This window comes from Pseudophryne corroboree, chromosome 11 (genome assembly GCF_028390025.1).
Source record: "Pseudophryne corroboree isolate aPseCor3 chromosome 11, aPseCor3.hap2, whole genome shotgun sequence".
Taxonomy (NCBI): domain Eukaryota; kingdom Metazoa; phylum Chordata; class Amphibia; order Anura; family Myobatrachidae; genus Pseudophryne; species Pseudophryne corroboree.
The window spans coordinates 340,465,544-340,484,035 of NC_086454.1; the positions used below are offsets into that span (position 1 = coordinate 340,465,544).

The following is an 18,492-nucleotide window of genomic DNA, read 5'->3' on the forward strand; positions in this document are numbered from 1 at the left end:
TGTAATCCCAGTCCGGGACAGTGAGGTACCCTGACACACCCTCTGCCAGCGGCACCGCTCAGTGACCCGCTGACACCCGGCCCTGAATTTAGGATGTGGTACTCACATTGGATCCCCAGAGCGGATGTGCTTGCAGGCAGTCTGGATGACAGATTCACAGGCCTCATTGAGGGCCCGGTCTATGCGGTAATCCGCTGCGGGGTCCGTCTCTTGCACCAGTGTCTGTAACTGTATGGGGATAGAGGAGAAGAGAGAGGGGTAAGAGCCAGGCACCTACAGGAGGACATGATGCACACGGTGGCCGAGGCACAGGAATGAAGCTGAGGTATGATCACAGCAGAGATTTTCTCTGGCTATAGGACAGGTGTCACAAAGCAAAGCCAACACTGAACACATGGGCTGCTCACCGCCTGCTGACACTTCTCCGCTACGTTCCCCTTCTCCCCGCGCACCACCTTCATCAGGCAATGCAGAGTCCGTCCCTTCCGGTGCAGCCCCGAGCAGTGATGCTCTATCTCCCCCCGGCAGCTCAGGATAATCTCAGGGCTCAGAGAGAAATCCTCCATCAGCATGCGCCTGTAGTCCAGCATCTCTCCCTGACACTCACTGCTCACCTGGCGGCCTGGGAACACAACCGGAACCCGGAGGTTTAGTCACGGACTACAATGTCCCATGCACCCACCCACACACTTCTCTGCTGCACTGGATAAAGCCACACACCTCTGTGCACAGCAGACTCCAGGCACAGGAGCAGATAGGAGAGCCGGGCCTCCCGGGAGCGAGGGTGATTCTCCACGTTGCAGCGGTACTTCTTCAGGTCAGCCTTGCAGGACTTCGCCAAGGAGTAACTGACTTTGTAATCCTGCGCTATCAGCTTCTGACGTGTAGTGAGAGCGTCGCGGCACTGCAGACAGGACGGCAAGTTAGAACCTCTTAGGGGAGGACCGTTAAATCAGACATTTGTAAGGATGGTGCTGATATTTGGCCGCACACCGCTTCCAGACTCACCCGCTCACTCATGGATTCCTCAAACTTATGGTTGAACAGACACTTGTAGACTCTTCCTTCTCCAGCCTGGACCTGTTCAAGGAACACAAGGCAAAGTGAGAGGACGACGACATATACAACCTAAAGCCAACACGCCTAAATGTATCCCGTTCCATCTGTCCAATATGTGACAGGAGCAATTTAATTTATCATTAAATTGAGAATTTGCTTATAGATAAAATACAAGATGTAAAACATGATACAAACATGTATATAAGCTTCATACTACTTATAACAAGTGCAGATCTAATCATTACAAAAGCCCACAATATGAAACATTGTATGGATGATTGGTCACTATGAATGGATGGATCCGTGTTATGCTGCTTTCACATCGCAAAACCTGCTTTTGAAACGGTTCTTAAAACGGGTCTGAGCAGTTAAACCCCCTTCACATCGCATGTTGTAACCAGTATATTACCATTTCATTACCGTTTTGGTACCTTTCACACTGAACCCGTTTCACCCATACAAAACAGTGGTTGTCATTTTAAATGTTTATTTCCTGCTTCTGCCTGGTGACATCACACATGGAGACAGCCTATCACCTTCTGTGGCTTGGAAATACCGTTTCAGACCCTTTCACACTGCACAATTAAACGGGTCTGAAACGGGTAGGACCCTGCTTTTTTACCGTTTCAAAATACCGGTATTTTGTAAACGGTAAATTGAAGGTGACCCTTCCACATCGCAGCTCGAACCGTTTAGGAAGCCAGTAAAAACGGCAAGTTACCGGGTACAAGCTGCGGTGTGAAAGGGGTATAATAAGACTCCGGCATAAAAAGGTCGGCTAAAGCTTAGACGTTTTATAGGTCAGATCACTTAGAATTACACTTATATTATATATTCACTGATGGGCATTAATTTATTAATATTACTACTATATTGCAGCATAAGAAAGTATTACTGCACCCTATGGTCACATATGTAATATTTGAAAAATTAGAGTACTACTGCCATCTACTGTCTTAATATAGTAATACACCGATACTTGTGATGGTATAATCGGAGGTGCAGGATTATTTGCTACATAATTGATGCAGAGAATTATATTAAATGTCTCAATGATGTGAAGATTGCCTTGGAAGTTAAATGCATAAAAAATGTGACCAGAGTAGAATTAGGATTCCTGCACAGATCCAGAGATCACCATTTTGCTAGAATACATAACCAACATTTATATATGTACGCCTTAGTGTTACTGCTATGGTCACATTGATAACATTAGGATTCCAGCGCAGATCTAGACATCCCAGTTTGTATGCTAAACTTATTTACCAAAGTAAAGTAAAAGAAACTGCATCTGTGCTTTGGACACCATTCTTTCTGTGAGGTATTTCATGACTACTCTCAAAAATCCTATGATGAATATTTCAGCTAAACTTTTTTTTTTAAATACATTTTTCTTGAATATTGCAAAAACGTGGAGCTGTCCAGCAAAGACGAGTAGGGGCTAAGTGGTGTCCACATGTAAGTGCCTTTCCTCCTATGTGTGATACTTCACCCCAGACACCCAGTGTTCCCCAGATGCAGAAGATTTAATGTGAACAAATGTTTTGACAAATGGGTATATTGTCAGAAAAGCAGTATCCGTATCAGAATATAAAGCTCTGTACACTGATGGATACTGAGTGGACAAAGCTATATACAGTCAAACACCTCCACACTACGCGCCTAGGAATTAATTCATGTGACGTGGTTGAGGCCCATTCCTTTTAACATCCCTCACTGCAGATAAAACACCAACGCTGCATCTCCCAACACTGGTCCACCTCTCCTTCCTGAACAGCTCCCGGGTCAGCATCTCTTACATACAATCCCCCAGGGCAGTGCTTCCCAGACTTCTGAATCATTGCGCTCTAGAAATCATGTATTTTTTTTTAGACTGCACCCCTAGGCTAAAAGATTCTGATTGAGAAATTCAGAAATTAAAATGTTAACGTATATTGTGTTTATAGGTCTTCCTCAGGTTGGGCTGTGTGGTGAGGGACAGGGTTTGCTGAAGCCACCAGCACTGGTTTTGCCTATTATACTGACCATAAATATTTTGAATTGGCCCTGGGCCACCAACCCAGGGCATCGCTGCAAGTACCCCAGGGCACCCAGTTTGGTGGACCACTGACCTATGGGTAGGTTATTACATTCAGCAGAAGCCTACTATGTCCTTATGTACCCGGAGGAAGAACACTCAGACAGCACCCACATCCCATTGAGAACTACTGCGCTACAAGATGAACTCCCGCAGACTGGGGCCAATAGAACAGAGCTGCTCTGTGTTCCCGGTACAGGACAGTGCAAGGTAAGGGTAACTTACAGTCTCACAGAACCGTTCGCGGTCGTCTCGGCATGCGAAGTAGAGGTGTCTGTCCAGATGGAAGTCATCAGACGAGAGCTCAGCCACCCGCAGGATGGCCTGTTTACACTTATCTGAGAAGTGTGTCTGCGAGTCGGCCTCCTCCGCCTCCTTTACAATGGCTTTCTCCAAGCAGGAGACCACCTCCCCCTGAGAGTGAGGGTCCTGTGCAGAGAGAACAAGTCACTGTCACTCCGGGGCTACATCTAGTACTACACAGAGATAAAGGGGAACCAGCACTGTATACAGCTATATACCAGGGAATGGCAGGAGACCACCTCCCCTGAGAGTGAGGGTCCTGTGCAGGGAGATCTAGTACTAGACAGAGATAAAGGAACCAGCGCCGTCTATAGCTATATACCAGGAAACAGCAGGAGACCACCCCCCTGATAGTGAGGGTCCTGTGAGATCTATTACTAGACAGAGATAAGGGAACCAGTACTGTATACAGCTATATATCAGGGAATAGCAGGAGACCACCTCCCCTGAGAGTGAGGGTCCTGTGCAGAGAGAACAAGTCACTGTCACTCCGGGGCTACATCTAGTACTACACAGAGATATAGGGGAACCAGCACTGTATACAGCTATATACCAGGGAATGGCAGGAGACCGCCCCCCTGAGAGTGAGGGTCCTGTGCAGGGAGATCTATTACTAGACAGAGATAAGGGAACCAGCGCTGTATACAGCTATATACCAGGGAATAGCAGGAGACCACCCCCCTGATAGTGAGGGTCCTGTGAGATCTATTACTAGACCGAGATAAGGGAACCAGCGCTGTATACAGCTATATACCAGGGAATAGCAGGAGACCACCTCCCCTGATAGTGAGGATCCTGTGCAGGGAGACCTAGTACTAGACAGAGATAAGGGAACCAGCGCTGTATACAGCTATATACCAGGGAATGGCAGGAGACCGCCCCCGAGAGTGAGGGTCCTGTGCAGGGAGATCTATTACTAGACAGAGATAAGGGAACCAGCGCTGTATACAGCTATATACCAGGGAATAGCAGGAGACCACCCCCCTGATAGTGAGGGTCCTGTGAGATCTAGTACTAGACAGAGATAAGGGAACCAGCGCTGTATACAGATATATACCAGGAAACAGCAGGAGACCACCCCCCTGATAGTGAGGGTCCTATGAGATCTATTACTAGACAGAGATAAGGGAACCAGCGCTGTATACAGCTATATACCAGGGAATAGCAGGAGACCACCTCCCCTGATAGTGAGGATCCTGTGCAGGGAGACCTAGTACCAGTCAGTCAGAGATAAGGGAACCAGCGCTGTATACAGCTATATACCAGGGAATGGCAGGACCACAGTCGCCTCTGCAATGACGTTTTACAATGTATAATTTCTGTAATGACTAAAGATATGGAAACCCTGACACTGAATATCATGGAACACTGGTTAACAGCAATAACAGGATTTTGGTACTTACCGATAAATCCCTTTCTCCGATTCCACAGGGGCCACTGGAGCGTAGTTACAATGGGGATATAGTAGGCAGTAATTGGGAGCTGGCACTTTAAAATTCTCAACCTGTGGCTAGCTCCTCCCCTACTATCTCCCCTCCAAGCCAGTCTACGTAAAACTGTGCCCGATGAGAGATGGAATAAACAAACCTTAAGGTAGAGGAGGTTAATGACGCCCTGTAAACCAGGATAACCCAAACTAAACCTGGAACAGAACCTGACAAAAAACCAGGCTAGCCTGAACTCAACAAGCAGTCATATGGTGATCTGCAAACCGTTAAGCAAAAAACAAGGAGGAACAGCGCTGGGCGGGCGTCCAGTGGCCCCTGTGGAATCGGAGAAAGGGATTTATCGGTAAGTACCAAAATCCTGTTTTCTCCTTCATCCACTAGGGGCCACTGGAGCGTAGTTACAATGGGGACGTCCCAGAGCTCCCAAAAACGGGCGGGAGAGCGCTGCGAGTCCTGTAAAAACTGCTCGGCCAAATTGTGATGCAGAGGCCGCAAAAGTGTCAAACTTGTAGAATTTGACAATAGGAATGTCAGTCCGACCAAGTAGCCGCCCGACAAACTATTTATGGAGACCCCACGGGCAGCCGCCCACAAAGGTCTTACCACGCGCGTTAAGTGCGCTGAAATGGAATACGGAGGCTCCCTAGCAACCTCCAAGAAGACTGTCTGATGGTTAGATGTATCCAACGGCCCAGCGTATGTTGGGACCCCGGCTATTTAGCACGGGAGCATTGTACAGCACCAAGAAGAAAACACTTTGTCGAATAGCCGAAGACCTCTGTAGGGAGAGTCGGCGAGCCATGACAACATTCAAAGAGGACCAAAAAACACTAGTGTCAGATTTGTCGGAAAAATGGACATCCCCTCAGGAAGAAACGACCGCTGAGACCGAAACTCAGCCGGGGGAGATGCCATAGAGCACTCCCTGAAAAAGAGGCCGAACCTACGGCCGCTAGGCTAATCTCTTTTGGAAGAAAACCGAAAAAAACAGAGACCTAAAATTCAGGTCAGTGTGGTATGAAGCGCAGCGGAGCAAAACCTCCCAGAGAAACCAAAGATGACGGCTGAATGGTAACTGAAAGAAGGGGAAAACCCCTTTTATGCTTATTATGTCCGATACAGTTTTCCAAAAGTGGCAAAAGCGAGAAGAGGTAACAGACTTCTGAAATCGGGGCCCGGTAGGCCTAACCAACCTAGGGAACTACTCCCTTCTGAGGTCTCGTGAACAGTCACACGGTTACACGGAACCAGTGTAAGATTGAACAAGGAAAAGTTGTTGAAGTGGACAGTCCAGTCGAGGTAGTAGCATAGGCTCCTCTACTGACAACAGGTGTATCTGTATCTTCAAGACATCTGTGGCCCAACCAGAGCCACCGAGAGGACTAGCACGCATAATCCCCTCCTGTGTTACCGAACCGGAGGTAGAAATTAAAAAGGGAGGCCGGATAGAATAACCAGAAAACTCCCCGGAGCCCTGAGGGCCTCCTCGGCTACTGCCCGAGCTCACGCCCGAGAGTAGTAAAGGGTTAAAAAGTCAGTCAGAACGCCCTGAGGTCGATCCGAAATCTCCGCCCACAGCGGACCAGCTGACAAAACTCCGGGGAATGTTTTCTCCCCCGGGAGTCTGACCTGGTGGCTTGACCCGGAAAGAAGATTGTTGTCCCCCGCTCAGAGAGGGATGTTGTCCCCCGTTCAGAGAGGAATGTTGTCCCCCGCTCAGAGAGGAATGGAGGCGACCACTCCTTGCGTCGCAACTTGACTGAAGGAATAGAGTACCTGGTGCCGAGGAAGGAAAAATCCTCTGACGGACCAAGTTGAGAAACGTCTATGAGGAGCATAAATTGGATCTGTGTTGAACCATAAGCTCCTGGATCCTCCGGATATTCAGAAGCCACCTAATGTACAGAGTGGGAAAGCAGCAGTAGATTGTCCATTTAGGGAACCAACGTCACCTTCTGCCCTTGAAAGAGTTATTCTGTGATCTTCCTGAACTCTGTGGGAGCGGAAGAGATACCGAGAGGAAAGGACTGACAGTGAAAATGAGAATCCTGTAATGTGAATCTGAGAAAAGCCCGTCCAACTGAAATCAGTAAACAGGCATCTCTGAAGACAAGGGACACGTAAAAACTCCCTTTCTTGTTCAAAAAAAAAAATAGCAATCACAGACTGAAAGGATTGTAAGGCCAGAATAGGTCTGGCCGAGCCAACTGGCTTCGGAACGTGAGAAGAAAACAAAGGCCTGAGAACTGTCCCGATTCAAATGATATGTGAAAAACAGGGATCAACACTCTTTGCGGTTAGAAGCATATGGAGCGCCGCCTGCAGTATGACTCTTGTCATCGTAAATCGGCCGCCCCCTGCCGAGGGACTCCTGAGATGGTTGTTCCGAAATCTAGTTTGCCCCAGCCTTCTCAGTTCTTCCCATAGGACCACCGACCTGCGCCTACCCTGGGACCCTCCAGGTGGTAGGAAAGTCTGACCTGTAGTGGGTTTATAAGGATGATGCTGAACCTCTGCTTCAGCTCTTTTTTTTTTTTTTTTTTTTTTTTTTTTTTTTTGAGATCCCCTGGCGACTGAAATATCGCCCGTGTGGAGTCGAAAGTTTCCGAAGGGTCACGGAAAAATCTAAAGGAAAGACCGGTAACGGTCTGTCTTGGAGCTGGGGCAGTATTAGGAGAAAGCAAAGTGGACTTACCTCCAATGGTTCAAGAAATCCTGCAGAAAGTTCCTTCCCCTGAACCATCTGCCCCGTAGGATTACATGTTCACCTGTCACAGTCGCAGCCCCAGAGGTCGACGGTTTAAGACAGCCCAAGCGAAAATGCAGGGTCCGAGTCTGCAGACGTGGTGACCTTCAAAGATCATAGAGCAGAATCGTGATTCGGACCTGTACCAAAGTATCAATTGATCCTGATGTGAAACATCCTGTAACCTAGAGGACAATTGTTCCACAACCTACCTGTTCCGGACAAGGTAGAAACATGCTGCCGTATATGTCTTCGATGGGTCCCTGAACAAGGTTGCTCAGGAAAACGGCAGCTTGTTGGACCGGCGGTACATCGAGGGGTATATCCTAGAAAGGTTCTGATACCATCTCCTGACGACTGTGGGAAGAGGGTAGGGAAAACAAACATTGTTTGATACCTGATTTTGTGTGTTCGGGTGTCTGACGGCCGCCTACCGGAGCCTGCCCAGCTCATCCGAGACTGGGCCAGTCGCTGTCATTTCGTCATTGGCGTCGAACCCTGATGGACTTGACGTGTCCGCCTCCTTTACCTGCAGTACCAGACGAACTGCTGTATAATGCACCTGGATATTCTGAGACACTGGTTCAGACTCCACAGAAAACAGACATCATTAGTATTGTAACCTGGAAGGTTAGCAAGGTTCCTTTAGAAACCTGGAGAGGTGAAATGACGTACAAGATCTCTGGTTAATAGTGACATTACCTGTATAATCTGAGCTGTTCAACAGGAGTGTCCTGCAGGCGCGTGGAGGGCTCTGCAGATGGCTCCACCGCATACTTCACACCTAAGAGGGAATTCTTTAACTATCCCAGGTGAGAGGAGAAAAGGTGGGTTAAAGAAACACAGCCATATGTAAAGTCTGCACTATAATATATAGTGACCGACATCAAATAAACTTTCTGGAGCAGCGGAGACCTGAACCAGTAGCGCTGCGCTGTGGGACAGGAGTCTTAGCCCTAGGCTATAGGGGCTCCCCTTAAAGTTTCTTTATTTTCAAACCCTGGTCCCCCTGTACAGATACCCGCTACTAGCGTACTGAGCCGCAGCGCTATTTGTCTGATGCCTTACACGCATTCCCCAAATTACAAATAGCATTAGTAACTAGCCAAGGAATAATAAAGGGAAGACCACACTGTATGTAGTGTACCGCTAAATTTAGGTGCACCAGATGTTTCTCGGAGGTTCCGCTGGCTTTTCAAAATGGTGACCAGACTGTGAGAAAAGATGGGGGAAATTGTTATGTGGCAAGGAGGTATTTTGTTATTAGAAAACATTGCGGAAGTGGTTTGTTTTATCTTAAAGATGTATGTGGACACCTCTGTACAAACTACACAAAAGTAGGGCACTGGTAGGAACCAGACCCACGCCCTCCATGCCGCAAGGCAGCAACGCCAACCACCACACCATCCGCACTGCCCTATATACGGCATTGTATGCATATATCTATATACATACCTCCACACATCTATATATATATATATTCATACATACACATCTATATATATATATATATATATATATATACACACCCACAGTGAATCCAACCCTGTATGTGAACCCATTAGGGTAGATAAATACTGTAGTATATGTATGGTAAATAAATTGTGCACATTTTTGAATCATTATGAGATGAGCCCCAGCTCCTGTAATAGAGCAGGCTCCTGTATGAAATGCCTGTCAGAGGACTCTCCTGCAGGGAGGAATGTCAGCAACTCCCTGCACAGAAAATTTAAAAACCCCCCCTGAGACAGGATTTGTGTCTAGAGGCAGTGAACGCTGCGATCCGCCGCCGGGAGCCCGCTGAGCAAAGCGGGAATAGCCTTCACCCCCACATCCTACCTTTATCCTCCCTGAACAGCCCGGAGAGGGAAGGGAGCTTGCAGCGGCCGGGGAGCGGTGTGACAGTGCAGCGGCGTGTCCTGTAGCGGCCGGGGGACGGAGTGCGCTTAGCCCGCCGAACAGAGCGGGAGTTAGCTCCGCCCCCTCCGCTTCGGCGCCAAATTTAAACCTGCTCTACCATAAGCGGGAAGCGCCCTGTATCTCCCCGGCCGCTTGTAAGCTGTGGCCGGGGAGCGTTTCATGCACCGAGTCCCATGTGACCTTGTGTGCCAGAGTCTGGAGCCTAGCTGTGTGAGCAATAATGACTCACTTTTGCAAATAATAATGTGCTAAGTATGCTCCTTAGACTCTGGCATACAGCTTCTATTCTCACTGTGTATCCCCCGGCTGCCTTCTGCAGCCGGGTAGTGAAGAGCGCTGAGCCCGCTTACAGAGCGGGCTGAAGCTCCGCCCCCCATATAATGGCGCCAAGTTCAAATTATTAAGCGCCTTTGATGCACTCCAGCCTTCTATGACTGGAGTATAGGGGACCATACCTATGTTGAAAACTGAAACTGTTTAATTCTGGTCAGGATTATATGGAACGCTTCAAGAATTTGCATGTCATCCTTGCACAGGGCTCATGCTGCGCAGGGGCTTTGCTAAACTTCTCTATATCGTTCCAATTTAGTGCTGCCGAAGCAAGCACTTCAAACACATGATAAAACATACATCAGTGACAAGGGGGGATGTTTGTACTCACCACACTTTAGGCGTACTCCAACTCGACCCCGAGGCTCCGACACACGCCGCACGCAGCGGTGTCCGGTCCCTTTTGTACTCATCTTCTGATGGAGTGGCCCCGACACGAGCCGCACGCAGCGGTGTCCGGCCATTTTTGATACTCACCGCTGCCATGCTGCCGGAATCTTCTGCTGGATGGAGTGGCCGCGACACGCGCCGCACGCAGCGGTGTCCGCCGACTCAGGAGAGCTCAGTGTCTCCCTCAGCCGGGGCCCATCCCTAGCCGCACGCAGCTGCGATGGGACCCCGCCGGCAGCTCCCACGGTGCAGACTGGCAGTGGCAGAGCTGCCAGTCTGTGAGTGTAAGAAAGAAAAATAAAATAATAAAGAAAAAAGAAAAATTTCTTCAGCTAAACCCAAGTGAACCAGCTCACATCGGGCACATACTAAGACTAAGACTGGCTTGGAGGGGAGATAGTAGGGGAGGAGCTAGCCACAGGTTGAGAATTTTAAAGTGCCAGCTCCCAATTACTGCCTACTATATCCCCATTGTAACTACGCTCCAGTGGCCCCTAGTGGATGAAGGAGAAAATACTTTAGATGCAGCCTGCTTGCCCAAAGAGCTTACGATCAGTACAGTATGAACAGCAGTGATAACTATTAGAGCCTGGCACCTTTTCTCCCGGCCGGATGCTGCCACATTTCAGAGTGTTGATCTCCGCCTTGCAGTCCTCTATAAAGCCACAGATCAGCCGGTAATCACTGTAGATTATAGCAGTCATCTTGGTGATGTACTGGTGGCACTGGTATTCTGTGATATTACCCCGGTGATCCACCAGACACGAGACCACGTAACCCTTCCCAGGGGTCTCTTCTGCGCATTCCTTCAGCTGTGGATAAACGAGAGGCTGGTTACAGGCTGCCCCCACGGATGGGACATTACATAGAGACCAGACAGGCAAGTCTGATCACAGCATGAAGCTCCGCAGTAACATCCCAGAGATCTCCCCGGCTCAGACTCACCGCAGACAGCGTAGATTTGCAGATCTCCTTGGCCACAGACTCAAACTTAATGTCCTTCGTCAGGTTGTACTTGAAGTTCCAGAGCAGCTGTAAACATATAAACATTAGTCCATAATGGTATGTGATGCGCATAATGCAGCCTACACAGGCCAAGATGCTCGTTTGTCTCCTAGAACACAGGTTCTCAAACTCGGTCCTCAGGACCCCACACAGGGCATGTTTTGCAGGTCTCCTCACAGAATCACAAATTAAATAATTAGTTCCACCTGTGGACCTTTTAAAATGTGTCAGTGAGTAATTAATACACCTGTGCACCTTCTGGGTTATCTGCAAAACATGCACTGTGTGGGGTCCTGAGGACCGAGTTTGAGAACCTGTGTCCTAGAAAATGGGTATCCTGCGATGTGAGGGTATCCAGACTCTAAGTCGATACTGTCTAGGTCAATACACATTAGGTCGACACCTATTGATCAACACAGGAAATAGGTCAACACGACCATTAGGTCGAATTAGTTTTTCTTTTCTTCATTTTTGAACTTTCATACTTTACGACCCACGAGGACTACAAATCGAGAACAGTAACCTGGCCCGAAGCCATGCGAGGGGACACGGTGCACTAATTGAGGTTCCCCGTCACACTGCGAATAAAAGGACACCAAAAAAACAAAATGTCCTTTTTCCATGTTGACCCATTTCCTGTGTCAACCTAGTCACTGTTGACCAATAGGTGTCGACACAGAGTCCCATACCCATTGCGAGAGATTGGTTGTGCACACAATGCTATCTTGTGTGAAGGAGCAATGTACAGTAATACTCTGCCGGGCACTACAATCAGGCTTCCAAGACAATTCTATGAATGTAAGCCAGGTGCTAGCACAGGCATGGCAGGTAGGGGGCGATCTGTGCAGCGGGGTGACACCTACTGTAACAGGGCAATGTACGTGTGTATACAGACAATGACATCAGATACTCTCAGCAAGGCATGGAAAAGATAATGGAACCGGATATCTGTTAACTGTCACATATTACAACCGACAGCCGGAACGTGCCGACACAGGTCACCAGTCATCTTACTGACGCAGCTACAGGAATACGGCTAACAGGGAATTTCTAGATGTTCTGTAATGTCATGCCGGACGGACCGCCCCGTCACTACTTCCCCGGGGACAGGCCTTAGTCAGAGGTCACAATACTTACATGGTTACAGTCTGAAGAAATCTCATTGTCCGCCTGCAAAGAGAAGGAAATAATTAGGAGGACGTCAGATAATGCCGGGTAACATTTAGAAACAGAGGCCTGCGGCCGGTTATACGTATAATACTAACACTACTATAATACCATTATACTATAATGTCATGACTGCAGACTATTGCCAGTTACTAAGCTATTCACATCTCTCATCAGGAGTACGCAGATCATTATACAAAACACGTTACCCACCAGCAGCCATCTCTCAGTAATGTGCACCATTACCTGTCCACACTGAGACAGGCGGAACCAGGACTGGTAAGAGTGCAGGCCATTCACTTGTAACCAGAGACCTCACCGAGGGACGCCGTGAATAGATGGGCTGCTTTCTCACACAGGACCAGCCCACTACAGGTATGCAACCAGTACGGGCAGAACACTGGTGATTAAACCATTGTATCACTGCTACTCAGTATGACGGGCAGTGCATTAAAGGGGCAGAGCAGGCACATGCTGACATTATCAGGAAGAATACTCTGCATATCCATAGAGGGGGTGCTGGGTCCTGGGTAACAGGAGTTATGATCCGTGCAATCCACAGCAATGAATACTCAACACTTACTAACACTAGGATTAGGGCGACGCCACATATATTACAGGGTCACCTCTGTGGCTGATCACTGCCGAGCTATAGATGGTTCTTGCTTAGTGCTGCCAGTTATACAGTAAAATAAACCACCACTGGGGGCACCGTTGTCACATATTATACCAATACCATCACAACAGCAGACATTGGCAGCACAGTGGTTAGTATCACTGTATCCCAGTGCTGAAGCTATGGTTCCGGTTTGATGGTAAGCTCTGCGCCTTACAGCACTAATGTCAATGGGTACATAGCGTTGCGTTAACACAGTAGCACTGTATACAATAGAACAATGGACACATGGAGGTCAGCTTGCCTTTCTCCAGAGAAAAGGGCTGGGAGCGGAGTGAGAACCACAGGGCGGATCCTCCCACACCTCTGCAATAAAACAGCTGCCACTTTATAGATGTCATCAGATCTTATTTACTAAGTGGCAGAGAGCCAATGTCAGGCAAGCCATAAACCCAATGGTGAGAGCACCTGCTTCTAGTCCCCAGGACCTCACATGCCATAAACCCAATGGTGAGAGCACCTGCTGCTAGTCCCCAGGACTTTACATGCCACAAACCCAAAGGTGAGAGCACCTGCTGCTAGTCCCCAGGACTTTACATGCCACAAACCCAAAGGTGAGAGCACCTGCTGCTAGTCCCCAGGACCTCACATGCCATAAACCCAATGGTGAGAGCACCTGCTGCTAGTCCCCAGGACCTCACATGCCATAAACCCAATGGTGAGAGCACCTGCTGCTAGTCCCCAGGACCTCACATGCCATAAACCCAAAGGTGAGAGCACCTGCTGCTAGTCCCCAGGACCTCACATGCCATAAACCCAATGGTGAGAGCACCTGCTGCTAGTCCCCAGGACCTCACACGCCATAAACCCAAAAGGTGAGAGCACCTGCTGCTAGTCCCCAGGACCTCACCCCAATCCCCACAGATCCGGAATGTAGAACATATGTGCATTTTGGGACGTTGATAGAACGTGGAGAAACTAAATCTGATTGTGCACACCAGACTTCCTCTCCAGGTCACGCTGGCCACATCCAGCCTGCAGCTCAGCCGGAGTGATGTGTGTGCCTAGTAAAGGCAGCAAGTGGTAGCCCATTGGCCGCAGAGAGCAGTCACAGGGTTTATGGCCACTTCGGATAAGTGCAGACTGTTAGTGGCCAGCTTCACGTTTAGCGCTTACATCAGATAACACAGAACAGTATTCATGTGGACAAGCAGCAGCCGGAACATTCTATAGTCACAACAGAAGTAGAGACTTCCTCCAATCTGTGTTTTATGTATCATCCAGCCCCACCAAGTGCTAAAATGTGTAACACAGTCCATAACACAACTTGCTGCGCTGCACTCTATTCTAAGCCATGTGATAAGTACACACACCACCCAGCATCACAATGGTGCGAGTACTCCAGCAAATCTACCGCAGACTGGCTGATACAAGCACCGCTGACCCCACTAAGGGGCTGGTAAGAGACCCGTGCAGACATCGGCCAGGGGTATAAGGCCTCACACAAGAGGGACCACCATGACTGCAGCTTCTACTACCGTCTACCCAGACATGGGGCTTACTCCTCACATGGCTTCTTCATCAGGGTTATTCTGAATGAGCAATGCCAACAGTATGTTCTTCCCCCCCAGAGAACAGACGGTCATCATATACGGCACAATGTGTAGACAGTCACATGGCTGCGTGTATGTGACTGCTGTAAAGGGCCCCAATACACTACAGCGATATGTCTGAGGCTGAAGTCGGAGGTGATTTCCCTTGAACTCTCCCGAGAGCTTCCTGGGACTGGTCCCATATGATTTGGTACATTGTGCATGCGATATATCGTATGCGATCCCAGCCATGCCTGCGGGAACAGACATATCACGAGTGCAGCACTAACGATCTAGGGGAGCCAATCCGACCCTCGCGGGAACATGCATTGGAAACACATCCAAAACGCCCGATTTCACCCGATATATCGGCCCGAATGGACGAAATTGGATGAAATCGGGCATTATCATTCTAGTGTATGAGGCCCTTTAGACTTATCGTCTTGTTCCACCACTTGTATCTTAGGTGTCTGCAGTCTTCCTACATACTCCTAGGATGTGAAATATCTATGGCCCTATCTGCACATGACTTGGATCAGCTACAGAGATTCTACACATGGCCATACACTGACCAGCTCAGCCACAGGCCAGGAACTGATAACAGAGGCCTGACTGTCTGTGGTATAGAGTATGGAGCACAGGATGTTCTCACCACAGTACCAGTAGCTTCAGGAAAAGCATTACCAACAACTCAGTCTGTGAAGCAGCTCAGCACCCTGACACAGGACGTCTGCTGGACCCCGGGACACCGCTCCCACAGCCTTACACCGGAGCATTACAGCCTGGAAGACTAGGGGCTCCCAGCACCCCGACACAGGACGTCTGCTGGACGCCGGGACACCGCTCACACAGCCTTACACCGGAGCATTACAGCCTAGAAGACTAGGGGCTCCCTGCACCCCGACACAGGACGTCTGCTGGTCCCCAGGACACCGCTCCCACAGCCTTACACCGGAGCATTACAGCCTGGAGGACTAGGGGCTCCCAGCACCCTGACACAGGACGTCTGCTGGACCCTGGGACACCGCTCCCACAGCCTTACACCGGAGCATTACAGCCTGGAAGACTAGGGGCTTCCAGCACCCCGACACAGGACGTCTGCTGGTCCCTGGGACACCGCTCCCACAGTCTTACACCGGAGCATTACAGCCTGGAGGACTAGGGGCTCCCAGCACCCCGACACAGGACGTCTGCTGGTCCCTGGGACACCGCTCCCACAGTCTTACACCGGAGCATTACAGCCTAGAAGACTAGGGGCTCCCAGCACCCCGACACAGGACGTCTGCTGGACCCCGGGACACCGCTCCCACAGCCTTACACCGGAGCATTACAGCCTGGAAGACTAGGGGCTTCCAGCACCCCGACACAGGACGTCTGCTGGTCCCTGGGACACCGCTCCCACAGTCTTACACCGGAGCATTACAGCCTGGAGGACTAGGGGCTCCCTGCACCCCGACACAGGACGTCTGCTGGTCCCCGGGACACCGCTCCCACAGCCTTACACCGGAGCATTACAGCCTGGAAGACTAGGGGCTCCCAGCACCCCGACACAGGACGTCTGCTGGACGCCGGGACACCGCTCACACAGCCTTACACCGGAGCATTACAGCCTAGAAGACTAGGGGCTCCCTGCACCCCGACACAGGACGTCTGCTGGTCCCCAGGACACCGCTCCCACAGCCTTACACCGGAGCATTACAGCCTGGAGGACTAGGGGCTCCCAGCACCCCGACACAGGACGTCTGCTGGACCCTGGGACACCGCTCCCACAGCCTTACACCGGAGCATTACAGCCTGGAGGACTCCCAGCACCCCGACACAGGACGTCTGCTGGTCAGGAAGCAGTAGAAGGACTATTTATGTGCGACCTGCAGGCATTGCCACACCTCCAAGCAGCAGCAGTACAGGCACCATACCAGACACATCCCCCACTGCTAGAGGGCTGATTTATATTGCCCCATACACATGATCAGACAATACCTTACACAGAGGTCCCTGCAAAGCATCCGGTGACCCTCAGAACAGGAGCTAAGGCGTTAACCCTCAGTGCTGGAGAAGACGTGGGCGAGAGCCCTGTGGGAATACTGCAAGTCCAGTACTGGGTGTATAGGTAATACCACCCAGAACAGGGCATTGTGCGACACATTCATCTGCCCACCGGGGGAGGACGCTTTGGGCTATAAGTCATGCAGAACGTGTGGAAGAGTCACATCTCTCTCCCCCAGAAATCACATGTATAACATCCAGAGCTGGACAGCAGGAGAGGACCACAGCCCCATGCAGTCTACCTGTGCCATCCAAGGAATAATTACATCTAGTGTCTATTGCCAGCTACCGCCTACATTCCTGCAGAGTATTCCCCCAAACCTGCCAAGCCACATCCTCCATGCCTGCAGACTCCTGCTTCTTTCATTGGAAAATATTCACCATATATTCAGTAGCAGGTACGCAGTGTGTATATCCATCACTCTATCCCTCTGCATGTGAAGTACACTGAGCACCAGGTATACTGAACACGTCGCTCAATCAGACCGAGCACCAGGTATACTGAACACGTCGCTCAATCAGACCGAGCACCAGGTATACTGAACACGTCGCTCAATCAGACCGAGCACCAGGTATACTGAACACGTCGCTCAATCAGACTGAGCACCAGGTATACTGAACACGTCGCTCAATCAGACCGAGCACCAGGTATACTGAACACGTCGCTCAATCAGACCGAGCACCAGGTATACTGGACACGTCGCTCAATCAGACCGAGCACCAGGTATACTGGACACGTCGCTCAATCAGACCGAGCACCAGGTATACAGAACACGTCGCTCAATCAGACTGAGCACCAGGTATACTGAACACGTCGCCCAATCAGACCGAGCACCAGGTATACTGGACACGTCGCTCAATCAGACTGAGCACCAGGTATACAGAACACGTCGCTCAATCAGACCGAGCACCAGGTATACTGAACACGTCGCCCAATCAGACCGAGCACCAGGTATACTGGACACGTCGCTCAATCAGACTGAGCACCAGGTATACTGAACACATTGCCCAATCAGACCGAGCACCAGGTATACTGAACACGTCGCCCAATCAGACCGAGCACCAGGTATACTGAACACGTCGCTCAATCAGACCAAGCACCAGGTATACTGAACACGCCGCTCAATCAGACCGAGCACCAGGTATACTAAACACGTCGCTCAATCAGACTGAGCACCAGGTATACAGAACACGTCGCTCAATCAGACCGAGCACCAGGTATACTGAACACGTCGCTCAATCAGACCGAGCACCAGGTATACAGATCACGTCGCTCAATCAGACCGAGCACCAGGTATACTGGACACGTCGCTCAATCAGACCGAGCACCAGGTATACAGAACACGTCGCTCAATCAGACCGAGCACCAGGTATACTGAACACGTCCCACAATCAGACCGAGCACCAGGTATACTGAACACGTCGCACAATCAGACCTGGCTGGTACCCAGTAACAAGACATCTGCTGTGCAGCATGGTCTGTAGTAGTGTATGTAATGCTGATGGGTTCTGTAGTTACAGCTAGCGGGTCCAACATGTCCCCCGACACAACTATGGGTACACAGGGCTAGATCGGGCAACCAGTCTCCCGTAGGCACCATGGGAAGGTTGTTAGAGGACTGGACACGGCAGGGCTCTGTGGGCAGGACAGTGGCTCGTGCTGGAGGATACAGAGAGACTATAGTCCCCTTAGCTAAAGGGTGAGCAGTAGCCTGAGACAGATTATAAGAATAATGTACTATTATATGAATGAGTGATTCTGAACCCACAGTGGTGCCAGGTAACACCAGAGG

General features: G+C 49.9%; 1 protein-coding gene and 1 pseudogene across 3 annotated transcripts in view; both read right to left on the reverse strand.

The window, feature by feature from the left end:
- Positions 1-18,492, reverse strand: part of GLG1 (golgi glycoprotein 1) — a 45,599-nt gene that overhangs the window by 11,396 nt on the left and 15,711 nt on the right. For all 3 annotated transcript variants that reach the window (XM_063945885.1, XM_063945886.1, XM_063945887.1), the window contains exons 2-9: positions 12,416-12,448; positions 11,219-11,305; positions 10,870-11,085; positions 3,362-3,565; positions 1,009-1,080; positions 721-904; positions 408-622; positions 107-228 (exon numbers count right to left, since the gene is read on the reverse strand). In XM_063945885.1, the coding sequence (XP_063801955.1) occupies positions 107-228; positions 408-622; positions 721-904; positions 1,009-1,080; positions 3,362-3,565; positions 10,870-11,085; positions 11,219-11,305; positions 12,416-12,448 (1,133 nt within the window). The remainder of the gene's footprint in view (positions 1-106; positions 229-407; positions 623-720; positions 905-1,008; positions 1,081-3,361; positions 3,566-10,869; positions 11,086-11,218; positions 11,306-12,415; positions 12,449-18,492) is intronic.
- On the reverse strand, positions 10,045-10,160 carry LOC134971096 (U6 spliceosomal RNA; annotated as a pseudogene).